Source organism: Staurois parvus, unplaced genomic scaffold, assembly GCF_062004578.1.
Source record: "Staurois parvus isolate SC_StPar_1 unplaced genomic scaffold, SC_StPar_1.0 ptg000051l, whole genome shotgun sequence".
NCBI classification, from domain to species: Eukaryota; Metazoa; Chordata; class Amphibia; order Anura; family Ranidae; genus Staurois; species Staurois parvus.
Window position 1 is genome coordinate 1,102,079 of NW_028317847.1, and position 22,566 is coordinate 1,124,644.

The 22,566-nt window shown below is 44.9% G+C and overlaps 1 protein-coding gene across 4 annotated transcripts in view; it reads left to right on the forward strand.

The window, feature by feature from the left end:
• Positions 1–8,925: 8,925 nt before the first annotated feature.
• GTPBP10 (GTP binding protein 10) overlaps positions 8,926–22,566 on the forward strand; it is a 57,390-nt gene continuing 43,749 nt past the window's right edge. For 3 of the 4 annotated variants that reach the window (XM_089666245.1, XM_089666242.1, XM_089666244.1), the window contains exons 1-4: positions 8,926–9,066; positions 11,874–12,067; positions 15,376–15,467; positions 18,421–18,565. In XM_089666245.1, the coding sequence (XP_089522371.1) occupies positions 9,034–9,066; positions 11,874–12,067; positions 15,376–15,467; positions 18,421–18,565 (464 nt within the window). In that variant the 5' untranslated portion in view covers positions 8,926–9,033. Of the gene's footprint in view, positions 9,096–11,873; positions 12,068–15,375; positions 15,468–18,420; positions 18,566–22,566 lie in introns of all 4 variants that reach the window. The other variant, XM_089666243.1, reaches the window with a different exon arrangement.

The following is a 22,566-nucleotide window of genomic DNA, read 5'->3' on the forward strand; positions in this document are numbered from 1 at the left end:
GGGGGGGGGGGTGACATGGGGAGGACACTAACATGTGGGGGGCCAGTGACATGAGGGGGGGGGTGACATGGGGAGAACAGTGACGTGGGGGGGCTGACATGGGGAGGACAGTGACATGGGGGGGACGTGACATGGGGAGGACAGTGACATATGGGGGGGGTTCAGTGACATGGGGGGGACATAACAGGCAGAGGACAGTGACATGTGGGGGGCCAGTGACATGAGGGGGGGACTGACGTGAGGACAGTGACATGAGGGGAGGGAATGACATGGGGAGGACAGTGACGTGTGGGGGTCAGTGACATGGGGAAGACACTGACGGGGGATCAGTGACATGGGGGGGCCATAACGTGGGGGGACAGTGACATAAGGGGGGGCATGACATGCGGAGGACAGTGACGTGGGGGGCCAGTGACATGAGGGGGGGGGGCTGACATGGACTGATCTCTGCAATGAGATCCTCCAGCCACTGGGGAGATCCTGCAACCATTGTCCAACCAACTTGGAATGCAGCTTCTCTCCAGCAGAAACTGGTGTGGCACTGGAGCTCAGAGTCAACCTATCTATTCTGGTCTTAGTCCCTAGTAGTTTCTTATCTGTTATGCAACCAAACTCCTAACTACCAGCAGTTGGTGTCAGATGGTAAACCTGGCTCTAGCTAAAGCTGATTATTGAACCCTAAGCTAAAACTAGCTATAGAATCCCTGACCAGAAGGACAAAGTTAAATAAAATTACAAGAGCTGCACATATACTCTTGAAAAAAAAGGTTCACCTGTTAATATACTGGAAGGTGACCTCTACACACATACAGTCCCTGACATCCTTGGACAGCTCTTTGGTCTTTGCCATGGTGGAGAATTTGGAATCGGATTGTTTCTTTTATACAGGTAACAAAATGAAATTAGCAGCACTGCCTTTAAGAGACTACTTCTAATCTCAGCTTGTTACCTGTATGAAAGACACCTGGTAGCCAGAAATCCTGCTGAATGAAAGGGGATCAAATACTTATTTCCCTCATGAACATGCAAATCAGTCATCATTTGTTAGACATGCATTTCTTTTGAATTTGTTGCTATTCTGTCTCTCAGTGTTACAATACACCTACCATTCGATTTTTAGACTGATCATTTCTCTGTGAGTGGGCAAACATTCAAAATCACCAGGGGATCAAATATCAAATATTTCCTTCACTGTAAAAATTCTTTTTGATATTTTCTGAATGTTAATGATATTTCTTAAAATGTGTCTAAACCCTACAACAAAAACGTAATATATTGCAGCTTACCAGTCCCTCGATGTGGTGTCTGCATGTGTTTTCATTTTCATTTATTTATTTATTTTCACCTTGTGGTCCTGCTGGTAACACACTTACTGTCCCAAGGTGATAACATACAATCAGTGTATACATGGAGTAGTGTTGTCACGCTAGGACAGTAAGGGGGGAATTTATCAAAACCAGAGCATAGAGACTCTGGATCACCTTTGTATGGCAATCAATTTACTTCTATATTGCTCATTTAAAGAATATGTTACCCCTACATTTCATATTCCTGATATCTGCCTGCCCTACCATGTACTTGTATGAAAAATTATCCTGTTCTCTTTGTATTGCTTACTTTGTATGAAATCCCTGATGTTCCTGACAGTCCCTCTGCTTTCCTAATAAAAACTGACCACCTCAGGCATGGGAGCAAAGTGTGGTCAGTTCTCTAGTTGTGCTGGGAACTCAGCCTGCAAACCACCTTTCCAAGCACAGACTATCACTGGGAAGATCAGTGTAATGCTGTTTCTCCGGTCCTACCTCTTATGCAGCTGAGAACAGATGTAATTATTTTATCGACATCCGTAGCCGCCAATGGCGGCATGGGTGGGGCGACACGCGTGCACCCCCTACCCAGAAATGCAAAATCACATATATATACATGATTTTGTGCAGCCATGCCACCCTGTAGCAGTAGTTCTGCTATAGGGCAGTAGGGAAGCAGTTAAAATACACACCTGCAGCGGTTCGTATGAACGGGGTGCGATTATGATGCGGTGCAGAAATTGCATAGAAAACGGTTCAAATTCCGCACCGCTTCAGTGTGAACCCGGGCTCCATGTGTGTTAGGACTAGAGAACAACTCCCCCTCTCCTCTTCTCTATAAAATAAGGGGTAGGTGTTCTGTAGTTCATAGAGGTGAACTAGGCAGGCTGATAGCTTAGTGGGTTAAAGTGTGTTAAACTCTAATTGGATTTCTTGCAGGAACATGCTTTTGTTTGCAATTACTCAACAGATAAAACAAAACACTTTTAATGGAATACATAAGCCCCTTTCACATGGGGCGGACTCCGTTAGGATCAGCAGGGGATCTGTTTGCTGATCTCCTGCCATTCAGTGCAGTGCAGGTGGATGACAGGTCTGTGTCTGCTCAGTTTATGCAGAGCAGACACAGACCGAGCCCGTTCTGCTTTATGGGCAGCCCTCCAATACGATTCGCCTAGATGGAGGGGGATGGATCCCCTTCAATTTTATTTGGCAGACCGAGTCAGATTGGAGGCATTCGGGCTCACATCCGCAGGTCCATAGGGGTGAATGGAGGGTCCGATCAGGCCCATCTGAACTGAGAGGTGGACTTGATCAAAGTCTTCGTGTTAAAGGGGCCTAAGAACCCAAAAGCGAGCAAATCAGAGAAGTTCATAGTTAGGGTTTACATACACTTTAAAGCGGACCCCCGCCCACTAATGGCACCTTCTCTCTTCTGCCCCCCCCTTACACAATTGGATAATTTATTTTGAACATGAAATTTATTTTTTTTTAATTTTTTAGTGAATATACTTCCTGAATCTTTGCCTATGCGAGAATGATGTGTCCAGCCACCCGCTGCCTTCTGGGATGTCTGCACACGTCCCAGGAGGCAGCATTTTGGTGTGTCAGTACTTGCGCATGCGCAGACCCACAGTCACAAGTCTCCGCCAGTCTATGGGCACTAACAGACAACCATGGCGATCTGCGCAAAGAGGGAGATCATGGCATGTCTGTACATGTGCCGGATCTCATTCCAAGATGGAAGCACAGAAGCAGAGTGAGGAAGATGAACTTTGAGTCCTCCTGCGCACTTGACGTTTCTACAGCTTCTCTTTTTGGCTTTTGACGTTTTTTTCTACAGCCATGCACACACAGACTGTAATCAACATTTTTTGGCAGGGACATTTTTTGGCTGGAAAAAAAACCCAGGACTAGTGGGATTCTAGAGGAGTTTTTTAGCTGTAAAAACGCTCTAAAACGCCACAAACCAGCATTTCTGAAATTTTTTTGACCAACAAAAAAAAATTATAAAAAACGCGGCAAACTGCCACTAAACGCTAATGAAAAAGCGATTAAAAAAACATTTTTAACATGACTTTACACAGCTAACGTTACTAGCATTATCAAAATGTCCCGTGTGCATGAGGACTAAATGGAATATAATGCTGGACTCCATGAAGTAGTATGTTGTAACCATGTTTTTTTCATTTACATACAAGGACAATTATTAGGGAGTAGAAATACAATTTTAGCTAGGTAGGGTGAAGTCACTCTTTAAAGCCCCAACCATCACTGACCAAGTTCAAACATCAGGAGGTATGCTTTAAAGTGGTTGTAAACCCTTACATATACTCAATGAAGGGACTGGCCTCAGGTGATACGTAGAGAAGACACAAATTCTCCTACATAAGTTGTACCTGTTTATCTGCAGTATTCTCTACAATTGTTCAAAGTGCTACATTTATAAAGCTTGTGTGAGCTTTCAGGGGGCAAATAAGGGGGTGGGGACCTGAGGTTACAATCTGCAGAGTGCAGTGAGAGCTGATTGGAGGGAAGGGACACCCCCCCTCTTCACACAGCACACAGGATCAGATCTGAGGCTGTCAATCTGCTGGAGGTCCCTCCCCTGTCGCCATTTTTCTCTTGGTGTCAGAAGTGACTCATGCTGATGAGCAAAGGAGGGAGGCAGCAGAAAGAAATGACATTTAGTGCTCTGGACTGAAAAACACACTATAGAGGGATATGCTTTGTTTATATTTCATGTCTGAGGTTGACAACCACTTTAAAGCGGAGTTCCACTCACCCTTTCAAAAAAAAAAAAAATTCAAAAAATAAGGGTGCGACTTGCCATGCGATTTGCAAATGCGATGGCAAATTGCATGCCAAGTCGCACCCGATGTGACCGGAGTCTTAAAGCGGAGTTCCACTCACCTGTCAAAAAATAAAAGTCAGCAGCTACAAAAACTGTAGCTGCTGACTTTTAAAAAACAGCCACTTACCTGTCCCTCACTCCCTCGGTGAGTCCCCCGAAGCCCATTTCACCAGCCGTCCTGTATTCCTGGAGACCGATATCTCCAGTGTGGGCACCCGGCTGTGATAGCTTGCGGCTTCACAGCCAGGTACCCACTGCGCATGCGTGAGAAGCGCTGCGCTTCATGAATGGCCCTGTTGTCTTCTGGGACCTGTCACGTGTACCAAAAGACTACAGGAAGGGAGGGAGGACACCTTCTGCTCCGCTTGCCTAGGCGATTGGACCGGAAGTGGGAGCGGGTACCTGTCAAATTCGGGTGCCCGCTCCCCCCCCCACCCCCAAAGGTGCCAATCCTTAATGGGGAGCAGTCCTTAAAGCGGAACTTTCCCTTTTGGATGGAGCTCCACTTTAAAGCATATTCACCCTTTGGCATTTGAATTAGAGAAGACCCCACTATGTGTTTGCTGTGTGTTCCCATTCACACGACATCCCTAAAATAAATAAATAAATGGAAATCCCTACCTTTTAGCTGTTTCTCAGGAGGAGGTGATGGCTGACTCCAAGTTTTTTTTAAATGATGTTAAAGTGAGCCTGTCCCAAGTCTGTCCTTATTAACATACAATGCAAGAAGCCCAGTCTCTACACCATGATGTCTTTGTTAAGACAGACACCCTGGAATTCATAAAGACCGGCACAGGCAGATTTTGCAAAAGTGTCTTTAATGCATTCTAAAAGTGGTGAAGAATGAGCCCAATGCATGTACCTGTCCAGAACTTGTACTTGAATTTGGCTCAGGCTGTGCACGTGAGACACATTCACAAAATCTGTCTGAGTCAGTGTTTCTCTGCACGTCGAAAGAGAGTTGGTCCTAATTAGCGCCACTTTTATATTAGGCGCATTCAATGCAACACAACGTAAAAGTGAGTCACTGTCAGAACCAAAAGTGTTGCAAATACTTCATGAATTTGGAGTAATACAGAGGGATTAAAGTGGTTCTAAAATCGTTACATATACCCAGTGAAGTGAGTGGCCTCAAGTGATACACAGGGATGAAAGAATTCCTCCTATATAAGTTGTACCTGTTTATCTGCTGCATTCTCTTCTCTACATATGTTCAAAGTGCATAATTTATACAGCTTGTCAGAGAGTTCAGAAAAAAAGGGGTGGAGAGCTGAAATTACACTCTGCAGAGCTCAGTGAGGAAAGCTCTGAGAGCTGATTGGAGGAAAGAGATCCCCCCCCCTCCACACAGCACACAGGAACAGATCTGATGCTCTCAATCTGCTAGAGGTCCCTCCCCTGTCACCATTTTTCTCTTGGTGTCAGGAAACCTTGTCAGAAGTGACTGATGCTGATAGCAGAGGAACAGAGTAGCAGACAGAAATTACACTTAGTGCTCTGGATTGAGACAAGTACACACTATAGAGGGATATGCTTTGTTCATATTTTGTGTCTGAGGTTTCCAACCATGTTAACACCAGAAAAGTGGTGCAGTGGCTTTTGTGAATTCCGCTCCCAGTGTTCAGATCTAGTTACAATGGATAATGGAGCTCTGCCTGCACAGTACAGACAGGGTTAACAATGGCAAACAGCTGCCCAGCCCCCTCATAAGCAAAGAGAAGTATGTAGGATTTCTCCTTGACATTTGGTTCACACTGATGTGGTGCGGAATTCACAGCATTTTCAGTGAAAATTCTGCGCCGTATCAGAATCGCACCCCGTTCATGCAAACCGCTGCGGGTGTGTATGTTAACAGCACCCCGAAAGTGGTCCGCAAAACGCGGTGCGATGTGCAGAATCGGATCGCATAAGTGTGAATACCCATGTGATCTGATTCTAGTGTGGACCCAAAAAAGGGTTCTGCATGTTTTTGGTGCGAGTGATGTATGGTTCCAATCGCACCACACACAAATCGCATGTGATTTGCACAGGAATGCGGTGTGGTTCGTTTGTGAATCACATGCTATGTACCGCACCGCATATATGTGAACCCGGGCTTAAAGAGGCTCCATATTAGAGCACCTAAAAGAGGTATTGTGAAATATTGCTTTATGAATGGGGACATGAAGCAAATATACCGTAGGCGTGCCGTCAAATTGGCTGCAAAAGTGGAAATACACTTCAAAGCGGAGTGGCACCCAAAAGGGGAAGTTCTGCTTTAAGGACTGCTACCCTGCTCCCCATTAAGGATTGGCACCTTCGGGAGTGGGGGGGGGAGCGGGTACCCGAATTTGACAGGTACCCGCTCCCACATCCGGTCCGATCGCTTAGGCGATCGGAAGCAGAAGGTGTCCTCCCTCCCTCCCTGTAGTCTTTTGTGACACGTGACAGATCCAGAAGACTACAGGACCATTCTTGAAGTGTAGCGCTACTCGCACATGTGCAGTGGGTACCTGGCTGTGAAGCCGCAAGTATCACAGCCGGGTGCCCACACTGAAGATGCCGGCCTCTTGGAATCCAGGACGGCACTATGGGACTGAGGGACAGGTAAGTGGCTGTTTTTTAAAAGTCAGCAGCTACAGTTTTTGTAGCTGCTGACTTTTATTTTTTGAAAGGGTGAGTGGAACTCCGCTTTAAAGTGGTTGTCAACCTCAGACATGAAATATAAACAAAGCATATCCCTCTATAGTGTGTATTTCAGTCTAGAGCACTAAGTGTCATTTCTTTCTGCTGCCTCCTTCCTTTGCTCATCAGCATGAGTCACTTCTGACACCAAGAGAAAAATGGTGACAGGGGAGGGACCTCCAGCAGATTGACAGCCTCAGATCTGATCCTGTGTGCTGTGTGAAGAGGGGGTGTGTCCCTTCCCTCCAATCAGCTCTCACTGCGCTCTGCAGATTGTAACCTCAGGTCCCCATCCAGATTTCTGAAATCTCACACAAGCTTTATAAATGTAGCACTTTGAACAGATGTAGAGAAGACGGCAGATAAACAGGTACAACTTATGTAGGAGAATTTGTGTCTTCTCTGCGTATCACCTGAGGCCAGTCCCTTCATTGAGTATATGTAAGGGTTTACAACCACTTTAAAGCATACCTCCTGATGTTTGAACTTGGTCAGTGATGGTTGGGGCCTTAAAGAGAGACTTCACCCTACCTAGCTATAATTGTATTTCTACTCCCTAATAATTGTCCTTGTATGTAAATGAAAAAAACATGGTTACAACATACTACTCCATGGAGTCCAGCATTATATTCCATTTAGTCCTCATGCACGCGGGACATTTTGATAACGCTAGTAACGTTAGCTGTGTAAAGTTGGCTGTGTCGGGTGTGACTTGGCATGCAATTTGCCATGCCATGCGACTTGCAAATCGCACGGCAAGTCGCACCCTATTGTTTGCAATTACAGCGGTCATATCTGTGATTCCGACTTGGTCGAAGCCGCACTGATTTTTAAAGTACTGCATGCACTACATTAGGTGCAACTGGCATAGACATCTGCATCTTGTAAGCCACACCTCAAGACTGACATCCAACTTTGACATCGTGCGACCGGGGTGTAAAGATGACCATACACGTGTAGATTTTCGGCCAGGAATATTTGTAAGAAAAGTCATACAAAAATTCTTCGCACATTCGATAAATGGATGAATGTTGTTCAAAAATTTTCTTTTGCTTTTAACATTCGATTTTAAAATGAATGTCATTTCTGAACAATGACCACAATGACCACATACACTGGAGGAAAATATGATTGAGTAAAGTTTTCTGTCCTGTCCCTTCGATTTTTCCCATTACTGCTGTTGAAAACAAACAACGATTTGAACCCACTAACGAAACAAATCAAACAGATATTCTTGAAACAAATATTCTCATCCAAAAATCTACACGTGTATGGCCAGCATGGATTTGCAGTGCGATTTGTAAGAGTCCGGTGAGTTTCGTTCAGTGGTTTAGGTGCGATTCCAACATGAATTGTTAAAGTGTATGACATTGGAAATCCCACCTGAACTGGACTGACTTCACACTGATGCGATGCTGAATATGCACAGGTTTCTTTGTGATTCCCATACTGCATCAAAATCGCACCCCGTCCATGCAAACCACTGCGGGTGTGTATGTTAACGACACCCAGAAATTGGTTCGCAAAATACAGTGCAGATTCGGATCGCAAGGGTGTGAACACTCACATGATCCGATTCTGGTGTGGACAAAAAAGGGTCCTGCACAGGGGCAGACTGACAACTCATGGGGCCCCTGTGTCCTTGCCCAAACTCAACAAAGCCTATGAAAAAGGTACCAGGGGCATCTCATGGGGCCCCCTACTGACCCTGGGCCCTCGGGCAGTGCCTGAGTTTCCTAACAGTCAGTCCGCCCCTGGTACTGCACGATTTTGGTGTGAATTGAAAATGTATGGCTCAAACTGCACTGCACAGAAATCGCATGTGATTCGCACAGCAAGGCGGTGCAAATCACATGCGATGTGCAATGTGAACCAGAGAGGCCACCATACCTCCCCATAGGAAAAATCACTAACACTGTGTTCACAACATATAATAACATGGCTCGTGGTGGGAGTTGGCAAAACAGGAAACAATGTAAACTTTGTGCTGAAACTTCATGTGAAATAACAAGGAAGAGGAAGCCCGGAGCCATTCAGTACAGCCAGTCATAGAGCTCCGGCCGGAACTGATGTGTGGGAGCTGCGGGAGCCGACGGACAGGTTATTGGGTGCACAGCAGAGCCAGCAGCAGGAAGCAGCGTGCGTATTGGAGGAGGCTGAAGGCAGAGGACAGGGGGCAGAGAGGAGTGCAGGCTGTGTGGGGGCAGGATGGTGCAGGGGAGCAGGGTCCTACTGAGGAAGGTATCACGGCAATGGCTCTACATCTCTGTGTATGACTGACAACAGGAATACCTACAATATCTACTCTATATTCTGTGTGTGTATATATGATACGTGTGTGTATACATGTATGTGTGTGATAGATCCTGGCATTACCATAGAATAGCTGCCTGGCAGTGTACACACCTTACCTATTACCCAACATATATATTAAACCGGAACGTGGGGGAGCGCAGTTCTGGCACCTCCAGCACTGAATATATGTAATGGCATAAGATGGTGGGGTGTGCCAGAGGATCTATAGTTGCTGGCTACTGGGGGATTTATTGTTGCACGGGGCGGTCCACTGTTGCTATGGCGGTCTATTGTTGCTGGAGGGGGTTTTATGTTGCTGGGGGGTCAATTGTTGGCAGGAGGGATCTACTGTTGAGGGAAGGGTTTATTGTTGATAGCTGTTGGGAGATCTATTGTCAATGGGGTGGATCTGTGGTTACTTGGGAGTTTTTTTGTTGCAGGGAGGGGGGTGTCTACTGTTGTTGATGGGGATCTATTGTTGCTCAGGGTCAATAGTTGCTAGGAGGGATCTACTGTTTAGGAGGGGTTTATTGTTGCTGGCTGCTGGGAGATCTATTATTGCTGGGTGGATCTATGGTTACTGGGGGGTGTGGTTGTTGCGGGAGGGGGTGTCTACTGTTGTTGATGGAGATCTGTTGTTGGGGGTCAGTTGTTGCTGGGAAGGATCTACTGTTTAGGAAAGGGTTTATTTTTGCTGGCTGTTGGGAGATCTATTTTTGCTGGAGTAGATTTATGGTTACTAGGGAGGTATTTTGTTGCGGGGGGGGGGGTCTACTGTTGAGGGTGATCTATTGTTACTGGGGGTCTTATGTTGTTGGGAGGGATTTACAGTTGAGGTAAGGCACTGTTGCTGGCTGCTGTGAGATCTATTGTTTCTTTAGGGGGTCTATTGCTAAGAGTGGATCTGTGGTTACTGGGGATGTATTTTACTGCAGGGTGATCTATTGTTTCTGGGGAGCTCAGTTGCTGGGAGGGATTTACTTTTGAGGGAGGGTTCTATTGCTGCTGGATGCTGGAGGGTCTATTGATGCTGGCTGCTGGGAGATCTATTGTTCATGGTGGGGGCTGTTGTTGCTGGGGAGGTATTTTGTTACAGGGGGATCTATTGTTGCTGGCTGCAGGGGATCTATTTTACTGCTTTTCTTGGTATCATTACCAAATTCCATACAAATTAGTATCACCACAAAATTATACTGACTGTATATTATACATGTGGTGTAATGTATACGATGTGCGTGGAGTAGTGTATACGAGGTGCGTGGTGTAGTGTGTACGAGGTGCGTGGTGTAGTGCGTACGAGGTGCGTGGTGTAGTGCGTACGAGGTGCGTGGTGTAGTGCGTACGAGGTGCGTGGTGTAGTGCGTACGAGGTGCGTGGTGTAGTGCGTACGAGGTGCGTGGTGTAGTGCGTGCGTGGTGTAGTGCGTACGAGGTGCGTGGTGTAGTGCGTACGAGGTGCGTGGTGTAGTGCGTACGAGGTGCGTGGTGTAGTGCGTACGAGGTGCGTGGAGTAGTGCGTACGAGGTGCGTGGAGTAGTGCGTGGAGTAGTGCGTACGAGGTGCGTGGAGTAGTGCGTACGAGGTGCGTGGAGTAGTGCGTACGAGGTGCGTGGAGTAGTGCGTACGAAGTGCGTACGAGGTGCGTGGTGTAGTGCGTACGATGTGCGTGGAGTAGTGCGTACGAGGTGCGTGGAGTAGTGCGTACGAGGTGCGTGGAGTAGTGCGTACGTGGTGTAGTGTGTATGATGTGCGTGGTGCAGTGTGTACGATGTGCGTGGTGCAGTGTGTACGATGTGCGTGGTGCAGTGTGTACGATGTGCGTGGTGCAGTGTGTACGAGGTGCGTGGTGCAGTGTGTACGAGGTGCGTGGTGCAGTGTGTACGAGGTGCGTGGTGCAGTGTGTACGAGGTGCGTGGTGCAGTGTGTACGAGGTGCGTGGTGCAGTGTGTACGAGGTGCGTGGTGCAGTGTGTACGAGGTGCGTGGTGTCTGTTGTGTATATGATGTGCGTGGTGTAGTGTATATGATGTGCGTGGTGTCTGTTGTGTATATATAATGTCCAGTCAGTATGTTTAACAGGCATCATTATGTATTGTATATGTGTGGTGTATGTTGTACATACTATCTGTCAGGTGCATGTTTCTGTAGCCATTTTGTAAGCAGTAACATATTCCTGGTGACAGAATCACTTTGGGGGAGATTTATTAACACTGGAGAGTGCAAACTCTGGTGCAGTTCTGCATAGAAACCAATCAGCTTCCAGGTTTTATTGTCAAAGCTTCATTGAAAAAACTGGTTAGATGCTGATTGGCTACCATGCAGAGCTGCACCAGTTTTAGTACATCTACCCCTCTGAGTCCACTCACCTTCTCCCGAGGTGTCTCTCCCTCTATGACTACTCTGTCCAAACCCACTGAGTGAGCCCGCCAGGATGTGTCACTTATACTGGGCCAATCATAAGTGACTGAGCCGTTCCCGCCCCACAGCCTCACATATACAAGGGACATATATACATGCAGCTGCGGTGTGGGGAATACCTCAGTCGCTTATGATTGGCCCAGTACAAGTGACAGCTTTCAGGTGGGTTTGGACTAGGATCTGAGTTCAGACCTATTGTGTAGCACTGCAGCCTCTGGTTAACAGCACCCACTTGGAGCGATACTTTTGAAATCAATTAATGAAGCTTAATATAAGTCAAATAGCCTTCCTTAGTGAAGCACTGAGCATTGTCTAATGTTTGATCTCTTCTCTGCAGTATGGAAACTTCATAGACCATCTGAGGTTCATGGTGAAAGGTGGAGCTGGAGGAATGGGGCTGCCACGATTAGGTGGAGAAGGAGGAAAAGGTGGTGATGTGTTGATGGTGGCAAAGCACGGTGTCAGCATGAAAGATGTCAAAGAAAAGTATACACACAAACGATTCACTGGCGGTGCTGGAGACAATAGTAGGTGAGCGTTTCACACTGAAAGCAGAAGCTGATATCTGATAAGATACTTTTATAATTATGTGTGTGCAGGAAACTTCCATGTGGGTGCGGGTGTGTATCCCTGAACTCACCCTGGGTGCCTCTGGGGCCGTACACTCACACGGATGTCGCATTGGTGCACAGTGGCTGTGTCCATGCAGCCACGTGTCACAACAGACATCCATGTAGGTGAGAGTCTCACACTGAAAGCAGAAGCTGATATCTGATAAGATACTTTTATAATTATGTGTGTGCAGGAAACTTCCATGTGGGTGCGGGAGTGTATCCCTGAACCCACCCTGGGTGCCTCTGGGGCCGTACACCCCCACGGATGTCGCATTGGGGCACAGTGGCTGTGTCCATGCAGCCACGTGTCACAACAGACATCTATGGAGCTGCCAGCACTATGATACATGGAACACCTGTGCATCCCATTGCCAGCAAAACATGGCCCTGTATTGGGCATGCAAGTAATCGCCCAGTGTGAATGGGGCCTAAATGGCTGGCACTGCAGCTGTTCATTTGTGCGACTACATGCCAATAGAGTCTCTGACCGACCCTGGATGCAGAAAATGTTCTTCCAGAGTCACTGTTTCTGCAGAGTTCTGGCTTCATACAATTTGGCTGTGGCAAACGCAGCAAGTTATTTGCCCCCATTGCCCTTGTGAATGTAGCAACAGTAAGAGTCTCTGTCATAAGATATACATGCAGGCCAAGCTGTCCAGCAGAAGTGACAATGACTAGGCTAGGACAAACTATAATACTACCAAAGATCCGTGAACAGTTGCAGTGACATTCTTTTTAAGATCTCGGTGTACCCCACATCACATTATGGGGTACAGGGAGCAAAGGTGACATTGGATAATACCCAGGGTCAGGGACTGTTGGGACACAGTGTGTTCACAGGTAATTGCTGTTGCATTGTTATATTAATTTACAAAGTATTTCTAGCAACAGGGTAATTTTAACCACTTCAGTACCAAGCACTTTCACCCTCTTTCCTACCCAGGCCAATTTTCAGCTTTCAATGCTGTCACTTTTTGAATTGCGCGGCCATGCAACACTGTACCCATATGAAATGTTTTATCATTTTCTTTTAGACAAAGCTTTCTTTTGGTGGTATTTAACCACCACCGTGTTTGGTTTTCATTTGTTTAGCAAAAAATAAAATACATTAAAAAAAAAGTTTTTCTTATTTTCTGTTATAACATTTTGCTAATAAGTACATTTTCTTTCTTCATTAATGTACTCTGGCGAGGCTGCGCTGATAGATGGCACTGATATACTGCACTGGGGGGCACTGATTGGCACTGATGGGGCTGCATTGATCATCAGTTTATCAGTGTAAACAAAGTACTGACTGACTTGTTGGTTATCTGCTTTCCTTTCCTCACACAGGCACAGCGTGTGAGGAAAGGACTGCCGATAATGGGCAAAACTGATTACATGTGATCAGCGTGATTGGACACAGCTAATCACATGGTAAAGAGCTGATGTGATTAACCCTTTACCTCGATCTCTGATCAGCTGTGTCCAATGGACATTCTGGGAGGACGTCCATAGATGACCTCGCAGAAGTAGACGACTGCACTGTAGCTGTCTTTTTGGCTATAGTGCAGTTGGGAAGCAGTTAACCACTTCCAGTCCAGACACTTTTCCCCCTTCCTGTCCAGGCCAATTTTCAGCTTTCAGCGCTATCACACTTTGAATGACAATTGTGCGGTCATGCAACACTGTACCCATATGAATATTTTAGCATTTTTAGAGACAGATAAAGCTTTATTTTGTTGGTATTTATTCACCACTGGGATTTTTATTTTTTTTGCTATATAATTGAAAAACTCCAAACATTATGAAAAAAAGTGTTTTTCTTATAAAACTTTGCAAATAAATAATATTTCATCATAAATCTTGGCCAAAATTTATTCACTTCTCTTTTTAGTAAAAAAAAAATAACCCAAATTAGTTTATAACCAAAAATGTTTTTTTTACATCTTTATTTTTTTATAACATTATTTGTTTTTTTTTTTTCTACATACTGTCACCCTAGCAGTATAGTGTCACCATGGTGACACTGTACTACTTGTGGGGGGGGTGATGAAGATTTTGGTTTTTTTACACCCTTAAAGGCTGTAAAAGCAACCATTTCTCCTTCTCTCTGGCTGCATTCCTGCAGCCATTGTGTGAGCTGTGATTGGTCACAGCTTTTCACATGGTACAAGACTGTTGTGAATAGCCTTGTAAGATGTGATCTCTGTGATCATTCACAGATTTCACACGTAGAAAGCAATGATGTCAGAAGTGACATCTTGCTTACTACTCTGCATGTGATCACTGATTGGCCAATGAGTGATCACATAATCTGGACCTCGCACAGAGGTCCCGTACGATGATCGCTGTTCCACTGTGTCCTCCGGACACAGCGAGCACCGATTTGCTCCCAGGGAGTGCGCACAGTCCATAGTGGCGGGTGCCGTTTAAGAAACGGCAACCCGCCCCTGGAGTGCCACCGTCCTGCCGTTTATATACAGCGGCCGGATGGCAAGTGGTTAAAGTAGTTGTGATCATACAATGTTATAGACACTTTTTGTTGTACGATTATAACTATGCAGAAATGATCTTTCTCACCTTTCTTTACAATGTTAAAAGGTTCTGTAATGTGATTATGTATCTCTTCTTGAAAGTAGGTGGTGGGGTTAGAGGACACACCTTGCACACACACCATGTTCCTGTATTCCATAGTCTGTTCAGCTTGAGGCAAGATGCAGACTATGCTTCATCAGGGGGCGTGTTCAAAAGGCAGGCTGGGATTGGGAGGGGGTCTGTACTTGACGCAGGTTATGATTGGTCAGGGGGTTTGGTGGCTGAACAAACTACTCAATACAAGCATGCTCTGTGTCTGCACAGTGTCCTGTACCTCTGAATGGCCAGCCAAACGATGAAAACTGACTAAACAGATCAGCTTCTGTGCTTAGTGTGGTCAGTTTAGAGCAAAGAAGAAAGGTAACTGGCAGGATCAACCACGTACTTCAGATGGAAGAAGTACATGAAAATGATAGAGACTATGATTTATAAAATACACATATGTGAATACACAAAACAAATATTTAGGGTAACATACACTTTAACTGTGCTTACTTATCTCTCACTGTCAAAGGATGCTTCCTCTTGATGTGCTTATTATCCAGAAGAGACTGCAACCCCCAAGAACTCATCTTCATCTCCGTTGCTCTCACAGCTGGCAGAATAAGCCCACATACAGTGTGTAACTATATATTCTTGTTCTTCCAGTGTGCGTTCACTTAAAGGCTCATCCGGTCTACACTGTCAGGTTGATGTTCCTGTTGGCATAACTATCACTACTGATAATGGGCTTAAGATAGGTAAGAAGCAATTCCTAATTCAAATTTATGTCATGGTTTTTTTTTTGATTGCCTACAATATCATGTTGTCTGTTAATTCGCCCCTTGTCACTTGCAGTTCCCTGACAGCTCTGATATAATAATAACAACATGCAGGATGAAGGTGGTTTTGAACCCTTAGATATACCCAGCTATCAGGTGATACACAGAGATGAAACAAATCCTCCTACATAAGTTGTACCTGTCTTTCTGCAGTTGTCTGTTCTCTACATCTGTGTTTTTTAACCTTCTTTCAGTCAAGGCACACTTTAAAATTTTGCATAATCTGAAGGCATCCTTTAAAATTCTGCGTAACCTATTTTAAAACATTATTTATTACAGGTACTTGTATAGCGCCATCAATTTACACGGCGCTTTACATATATATTGTACATTCACATCAGTCCCTAACCCTCAAGGGGTGTACAATGTAAACATAAATGAATAGTTGTACATAATGCAGCAGCGTCCACACACATAGGACACCCAACATTAGAGGTGATTTATTCTTACAAACCAATTTACCTTTGCACACTGGTACTGACTAGAGTTCCAGGGCTACCATCACTCAGCTAACATGACCCCAGTGCTGACGGATATGGATGGGGGGGGGGGGTGTCAAACAAGGATGCTGTGCAGGTTCTCGGTGTCTTACATGACAACTAATTACATCATTGCTGACCAGCATCCAGTGGATTGATCCATCTGCTGGCTTGTAATTTTTGGGGAATTGGGTGCAATAATTTTAGGCACTTTGCCAAGGCACCCCAGTGTGCCTAGGTACCGTGGTTGAAAAATGCTGCTCTACATCCCTTCAAAGTGTTGGATTTCTAAAGCTTGTGTAGAATTCTGAAAAAAAGGGGGTGGACAGCTGAAACTACACACTGCAGAGCTCAGTGAGGAGAGCTCTGATAGCTGATTGGATGGAAGAGGACCCCCCTCCCTTCCCTTCACACAGTTTACAGGAACAGAGCTGAGGCCTTCACTCTGCTGGAGATCCCTCCACTGTCACAGTTTTTCTCTTTGTGTCAGGAAAACTTGTCAGAAGGGATTCATGCTCATAGCAGTGGGACGAGGCAGCAGGTAGAAATGACACTTAGTGCTCTTAATGGAGACAAGTACATGCTATAGAGCAGTGATGGCGAACCTTTTTGAGCCCGAGTGCCCAAAACTGCAACACAAAACCAACTTTTTTATTTCAAAGTGCCAACACTGCAATTAACCACTTGCCTACCGGGCACTTCTACCCCCTTTCTGCCCAGATCAATTTTCAGCTTTCAGTGCTGTTGCACTTGACAATGAAAATTGTGCGGTCATGCAACACTCATTTTTTCACACAAATAGAGCTTTTTTTTGGTGGTATTTAATCACCACTGGGTGTTTTATTTTTTGCACTATAAATGAAAAAAGAGCAAAAAATTAAAAACATAAAAGGTTTTCTTTGCTTCTAATAAAATTTTGCAAACAGGTAATATTTCTTCTTTGATGTGCGTTGATGAGGCTGCACTGATAGGCAGCACTGATGGGCATTGATGAGGAGGCACTGATGATGCACTGATATGCAGCAATGATGGGCACTGATAAGCGGCACTGACAGCACCAACTGGAGGCACTGACAGACGGCACTGATCGGTGGCACTGCTGGGCATCATTGATGGGCGGCACTGACGGGTGGCACTGCTGGGCAGCACTGACAGGCGACACTTTTGGCTATAGCATGGTTGGCAAGCAGTTACTCTCACCTCTGGCAGTGTCGGTGTGGCTTCCAACCCAGCAGCTCATTCCCAGCCACGCTGAACACATCGCCCCTGGCCCCGGAGCAGTGTGGGAGCCTCTTCCTCTCTTCCACGCCCATCACCGGCTACATCACCCCTGGTGCCAGATCCGCATAGGAGCCGTTTCCTCTCGTCCACACCCATGTGGAGACATGTGGGAGATGTAGTTTGATGGGGGTCCAGTGTGGACGAGATCTGAATGGCCGGTCCGTGTGCCCACTTCCTCTTCCTCATCTTCCTCTTCTTCCTGGCGTGCCCACTGAGATGGCTCTGCATGCCAGCGGTTCTCCATCACTGCTATAGAGGGATATGCTTTGTTCATATTTCATGTCTGAGGTTTACAACCACTTTAAGGTTATATAAATAAAAAAGCCTGCAAATGGACCTAGTTATCTTCTGGCTGTAGTGCGTATCTGAGATTCGCTTCTCCTAATCGATGCCTTGAGATAGGCTTTAAAAGTCCAACTTTCAGATACGTTTGCACTATTAAAAAAAGCAACATAGTTAGAAAAAAAGTTTTCCTTATGTCAGATATAGTGGTATTTCCTAATAAATCTGTTGCAGTCTTATTTGTTACAAATAAGAAATGTATTGACTATGGAATTGCAGCACATCTTTTATGGATTTGCTGTAAGAGCTCTTTGTAGAGCCCCAATGCCAGAATTATATTGCAACGCCTTTACTAAACTGTCCCCAAATGTGTGTCTTCTGTAATAAATAGCCTGCCTGTTCACACATTTTACATTTTTATCTAAAGCTTCACTTTACTGTTATTACCTTAGAATATCTTACCTTAGAAATATGTTAGGCCTGTACAAGTGAAGCACAATAAAAGTTATGTAGCCAGTAAAGTCTGCAGCCACAGAATTGTTTTGGATCTGTGACATTAGAAGTAATGAGCATAAACGAGGATGATGGCCCTGGAGCTTCCTCCTTTAAAACAAGTTAGGAATGGCATAGTTCTTACTTCTGTCATATCAAGTTCAGGGGAATCCCCACGTGGCCTCACTACATCTGTTGTAAATACTGGAGTATCTTTGACCTAAACTATGTTTACATCCGTTCCATTGACTGCAGCACACTAATTCAGTGGAAAGTATTTGGGAGCCCCCATTTCCATTTACTTATGCGATTTATCAAATGTCATTCTTTGCTTTTAGGTGAGCTGGATAAAGATGGAGCCGAGCTCCAGGTCGCCAGAGGAGGTTATGGTGGTGGTTTCCGGTCAAATTTTCTTCCAACCAAGGGACAGAAAAGAATAATTAGATTGGACTTGAAGCTGATTGCAGATGTGGGATTGGTTGGGTGAGTAGTTCAATGGACAAAACTGGAATCCACAGCCTCTTATACCTCACTGCTGAGGGCTTCTCTTCTGAATTATTCATTAAAGGATAACTTCATTTTTTTAGAAAAATAATAATGCATATTTTTTGCAGGAAAAAAATAATGCGCTTTTTTTTTCCATGGGAACCTGCAGAGCATCGCACCTGCAATCAGCAGATCATGGGTGCAATGTCAGGCTCCTACAGACTCAGCATAGCTGTCTGCACATACCTCCCAATACAGGCAGACAGTTACTGAAGTTCAGGAGGATCAATGAACTACAAGACAACTCACCAGTACCCTCACAGTTCATTGCAAACTACAAGCTATCTGTCATTGCAGCAGGAAATCACTGGATGAATGATGCGGAGCCCCACACCAGCATGCTCCTTTCAAATTGTGACAGCTGGTGCAAGGAGAGGGTCCCCCACCCACTGTCACAACAGGGCCTAAGGGAGCGTAGGTGCTTTAGTAACATTTTATATGCTGCACCCTGTTTATGTAGAATAAAAGTGAACGTATCCTTTAAAAATAGAATATTTCCACATATAAGAGGCAACTGAATAGACAGAAATAAATTGCCACAAATGATTGCATCTAATCTCATCACATTTGAGCTTTTTAGACAGAAAATGTGTATACCCTTGAACATTTTTGATTATTTCATTCTTTCAGCTGTATGTAAGGTGCAGGCCAGTGGGTTAGGTGAGGGGTGATATATGGATGCAGAAGGGGAGTTGGGACTGGAGGGAAAGAAAAGTAACTGCAGAGAAAGGCAGGGAAAGATTTGTCTGCAGAGTGGAAGGGGTGTGTGGACTGGGATGGGGTGTTGCTGTAGAGCAGGGGTCTCCAGATTATCCAAAGGGCCAATTTACTGTCCTTCAGATTTAGGAGGGGAGGGGGGCAGACTGTGGCCATTGAAGATGTGCTTGCATCAGAGGGAGTAAACACTGCTCTGAGAGAAATCCTGTCACATCTTTGGTGTCCGTGAGAAGAATCATGTCCGATCCTTGGTGTCCGTGAGAAGAATCATGTCCGATCCTTGGTGTCCGTGAGAAGAATCATGTCCGATCCTTGGTGTCACTGGGAGGGATTGTGCCACCTCATTGGTGTCATTGGAAGGAATTGTGCCACCTCATTGGTGTCATTGGAAGGAACTGTGACCCATCGTTGTCATTTGGAGGAACTGTGCCCGTTCGTTGATGTCAGTGAGGGGAATTCTGCCCCATTGTTAGTGTCAGAGGATGACATATTGCCCCAAGGCCTGGATAAAAGCAAGTAAAAGGCTGCAGTTTGAAGACCACTGCTGTAGTGGGATCTGGAGAAGAGATTGGCATTTGGGTTTCAGAAGAGAACTGGACACAAGGCTGTGAGGAAGATACAGTATTTATGGTTCTGGATGGGGGAAGGTGTATTGCTATGTTACTACACACTCACATGTTCTGACCAGTCCAAATACATTTTCAGTTTTGGGTTTTGATATGCTTTATTTTTGTTTTTGACCTGTAATGGTGAACTTACAGAAAAATGGTCTTCGTTTCACCTGTCTCTAGTTTTTATAACTTGAACCCAATGACTGTAGAGCTGGGTATACAGTTAGGTCCATATACAGTGTATCCCAGAAGTCTGATTTAGAAAGACAGTGGTACGATCCATTGGGAATGTTTGTGTAATTCCATGAATTTAGTTTGTACTTTAATCCAGTGTGTTTTCTGCCTTTACAGCATAGCTGATTGTAGTAAGCCACATTTGTCTGAACATGTTCCGTAATCTTGAAGGCATCTGACCCCTCATCCAAGTGGCTTCCTTGGTCCTAATTGTAGTATGATCTCCCAGGTCTTGGGTTGTATACTTGGCATTTGGTCTGTCTGCCCTGCCTTTCTCATCCCTTGATGAGATTACTGGTTGTCTTTAATATGGCTGGGTGAAGGGCTCCCTAATTATCTTCAAGCATGAACCTTTTACTGACCTTCCCTCAAAACTGGCTTGCTTGATCCATATAAAAGCAGCCATGAGCATTCTCTTACCTTTGTGCTAATAGCAGCTCCATCATTTGATCTCTAATTGTTGTTTTCCTATTGTATGTCCGTTATTTAGTGGCTTCCTTTTGATGGGGATATTATTCTGGAATCTAACAATACCTTCCTAAGAGATGACCTTTTTCAGACACAATAAAATCTGTAGCTGTAGCAAGATGTAATGGTTTATTAAGGGGAAGGTAATCATTACAGGAATTTTTAATTAGGAGCTCCAGTATCCGTGGTTGTAGGAGCGCTTTTGTCTTTGTTGCTTAGCAGTCATCCTGTTTTGTTTATTTTTCAGCAATTCATGATAGAATACTACTTTTCACAACATATATCCACTGAATACAATGCAGCTTTGAGTTTGTCTCTTATATTGTAAAATAATAAATATACTCTATATGGCCAAAGATTTGTGGACAGCTGACCACCACCACTATTTGAGCTAGTCCATAACCAAGGGTATTAATGTGGAGTTGGCCCAGAGTTGGCATATACCAGTCCCTGATCTGGGAAGGCTTTAAACAAGATTTTGAAGTGTATCTGGGGGAATTTTTGTCCAGTCAGGTAAAAGAGCCTTTGTGAGATCAGGTGCTGAAGCTCACAATTGGCTTTCCAGGTTCATCCCAAATGTGTTCAGTAGGGTTGAGGTCAGGGCTCTGTGCAAACCATTCCAGGTCCTCCACACCAAAGTTCACTTTTAAAAAAATAAATATATTAAGAAAGCACTGTTTTGTACGTAAAAAAAAAAAAACGGTGCCATGCAGGGCTCCAGCAGACTGTCAGTTTAATCTTTGTGCTCATACTTTGTATGAGCAGACAGACTGACATAAAAAAAAAACTGAATGAACTACCATGGCACTAAGAAGCTGATATCTGCAGAGGCTGTTGGGACTGGTAGTTCATTCATTCACAAAACTCTGTGAGTGAATAAATGACGTGGCCATGTGGGCGGAGCCCTCCACAGCTCTGCTGATTTCAAAAACTGACAGCTGGTACAGGGAACCTCTCCCTTTACTGCTGTCTCATGGAGGAGAGATCGGGCAGCAGCTGGAACATGATACATGTTCCACCCTAAAAACAGGTGGAACATGTAACATATTCCACCCTAAAAAGGGGTGGAGCATGTTTCCAAAGGTGTACTTATCCTAAACCATGTGTATATGGAGCTGGCTTTGTAAACAGGGATACAGTCATACTAGAACAGAAAAGGGTTTTCCCCAAACTGTTAGCACAAGGTTGGAAGTGCACCATTGCCTGAAATGTCTTTGTATGCTGTAGTACTAACAGTACCCTTCACTGGAATCACCTGAAGGCAATAATTTGGAGTGAAGTCCACAAAAATTTGGCCGTATAGTTTATTCTAACAAGTTCACATAAGGATTAACCCATCTAGGGTGATTCACGTGTGGCTGTGCCTGTTCATCAGAAATCAGTCGTTAGATAAAATTTGGCTTGTTGGGAATTTTTTCTCAGCTGGCTGCAGCCATTAATCAGTGTATTCTGATAGTGGCGGAAATTCTTGTGTGGATGTTAATTTTTTGTATTCAGCCCGCTGACTGAACGAAAAAAAAAGATTGCTCAATGCCCAGCTTAAAGTATATGTAGTCCCTCACCTTGTAAACAACCCATTCAGTTTACAATAGAGTTGAAAAGACAAGACATCTGTGTATAGATCTAAAAAAACAAATTATAAAGGAAGAGAAACGGCAGCACACTGATCTTTGCACTGAAAGGCTGTTGGAGGGGGGTAGGGGTGTCCAGAACAAGTCTGATCATTGGAGGACAGCAGGCTGAATTTCCAGCACAGCTAGAGAACTGACCATGCTGTGCTCTCGTGCTCAGTGTGGTCATTTTGTAAAAGGAAAGCAGAGGGACTGGCAGGAACACAAAGGAAATACATCATACAGCAGGCACATATCATCAGTATGTTACATATCCTTTAAGTCTAGCTGTCTCAGC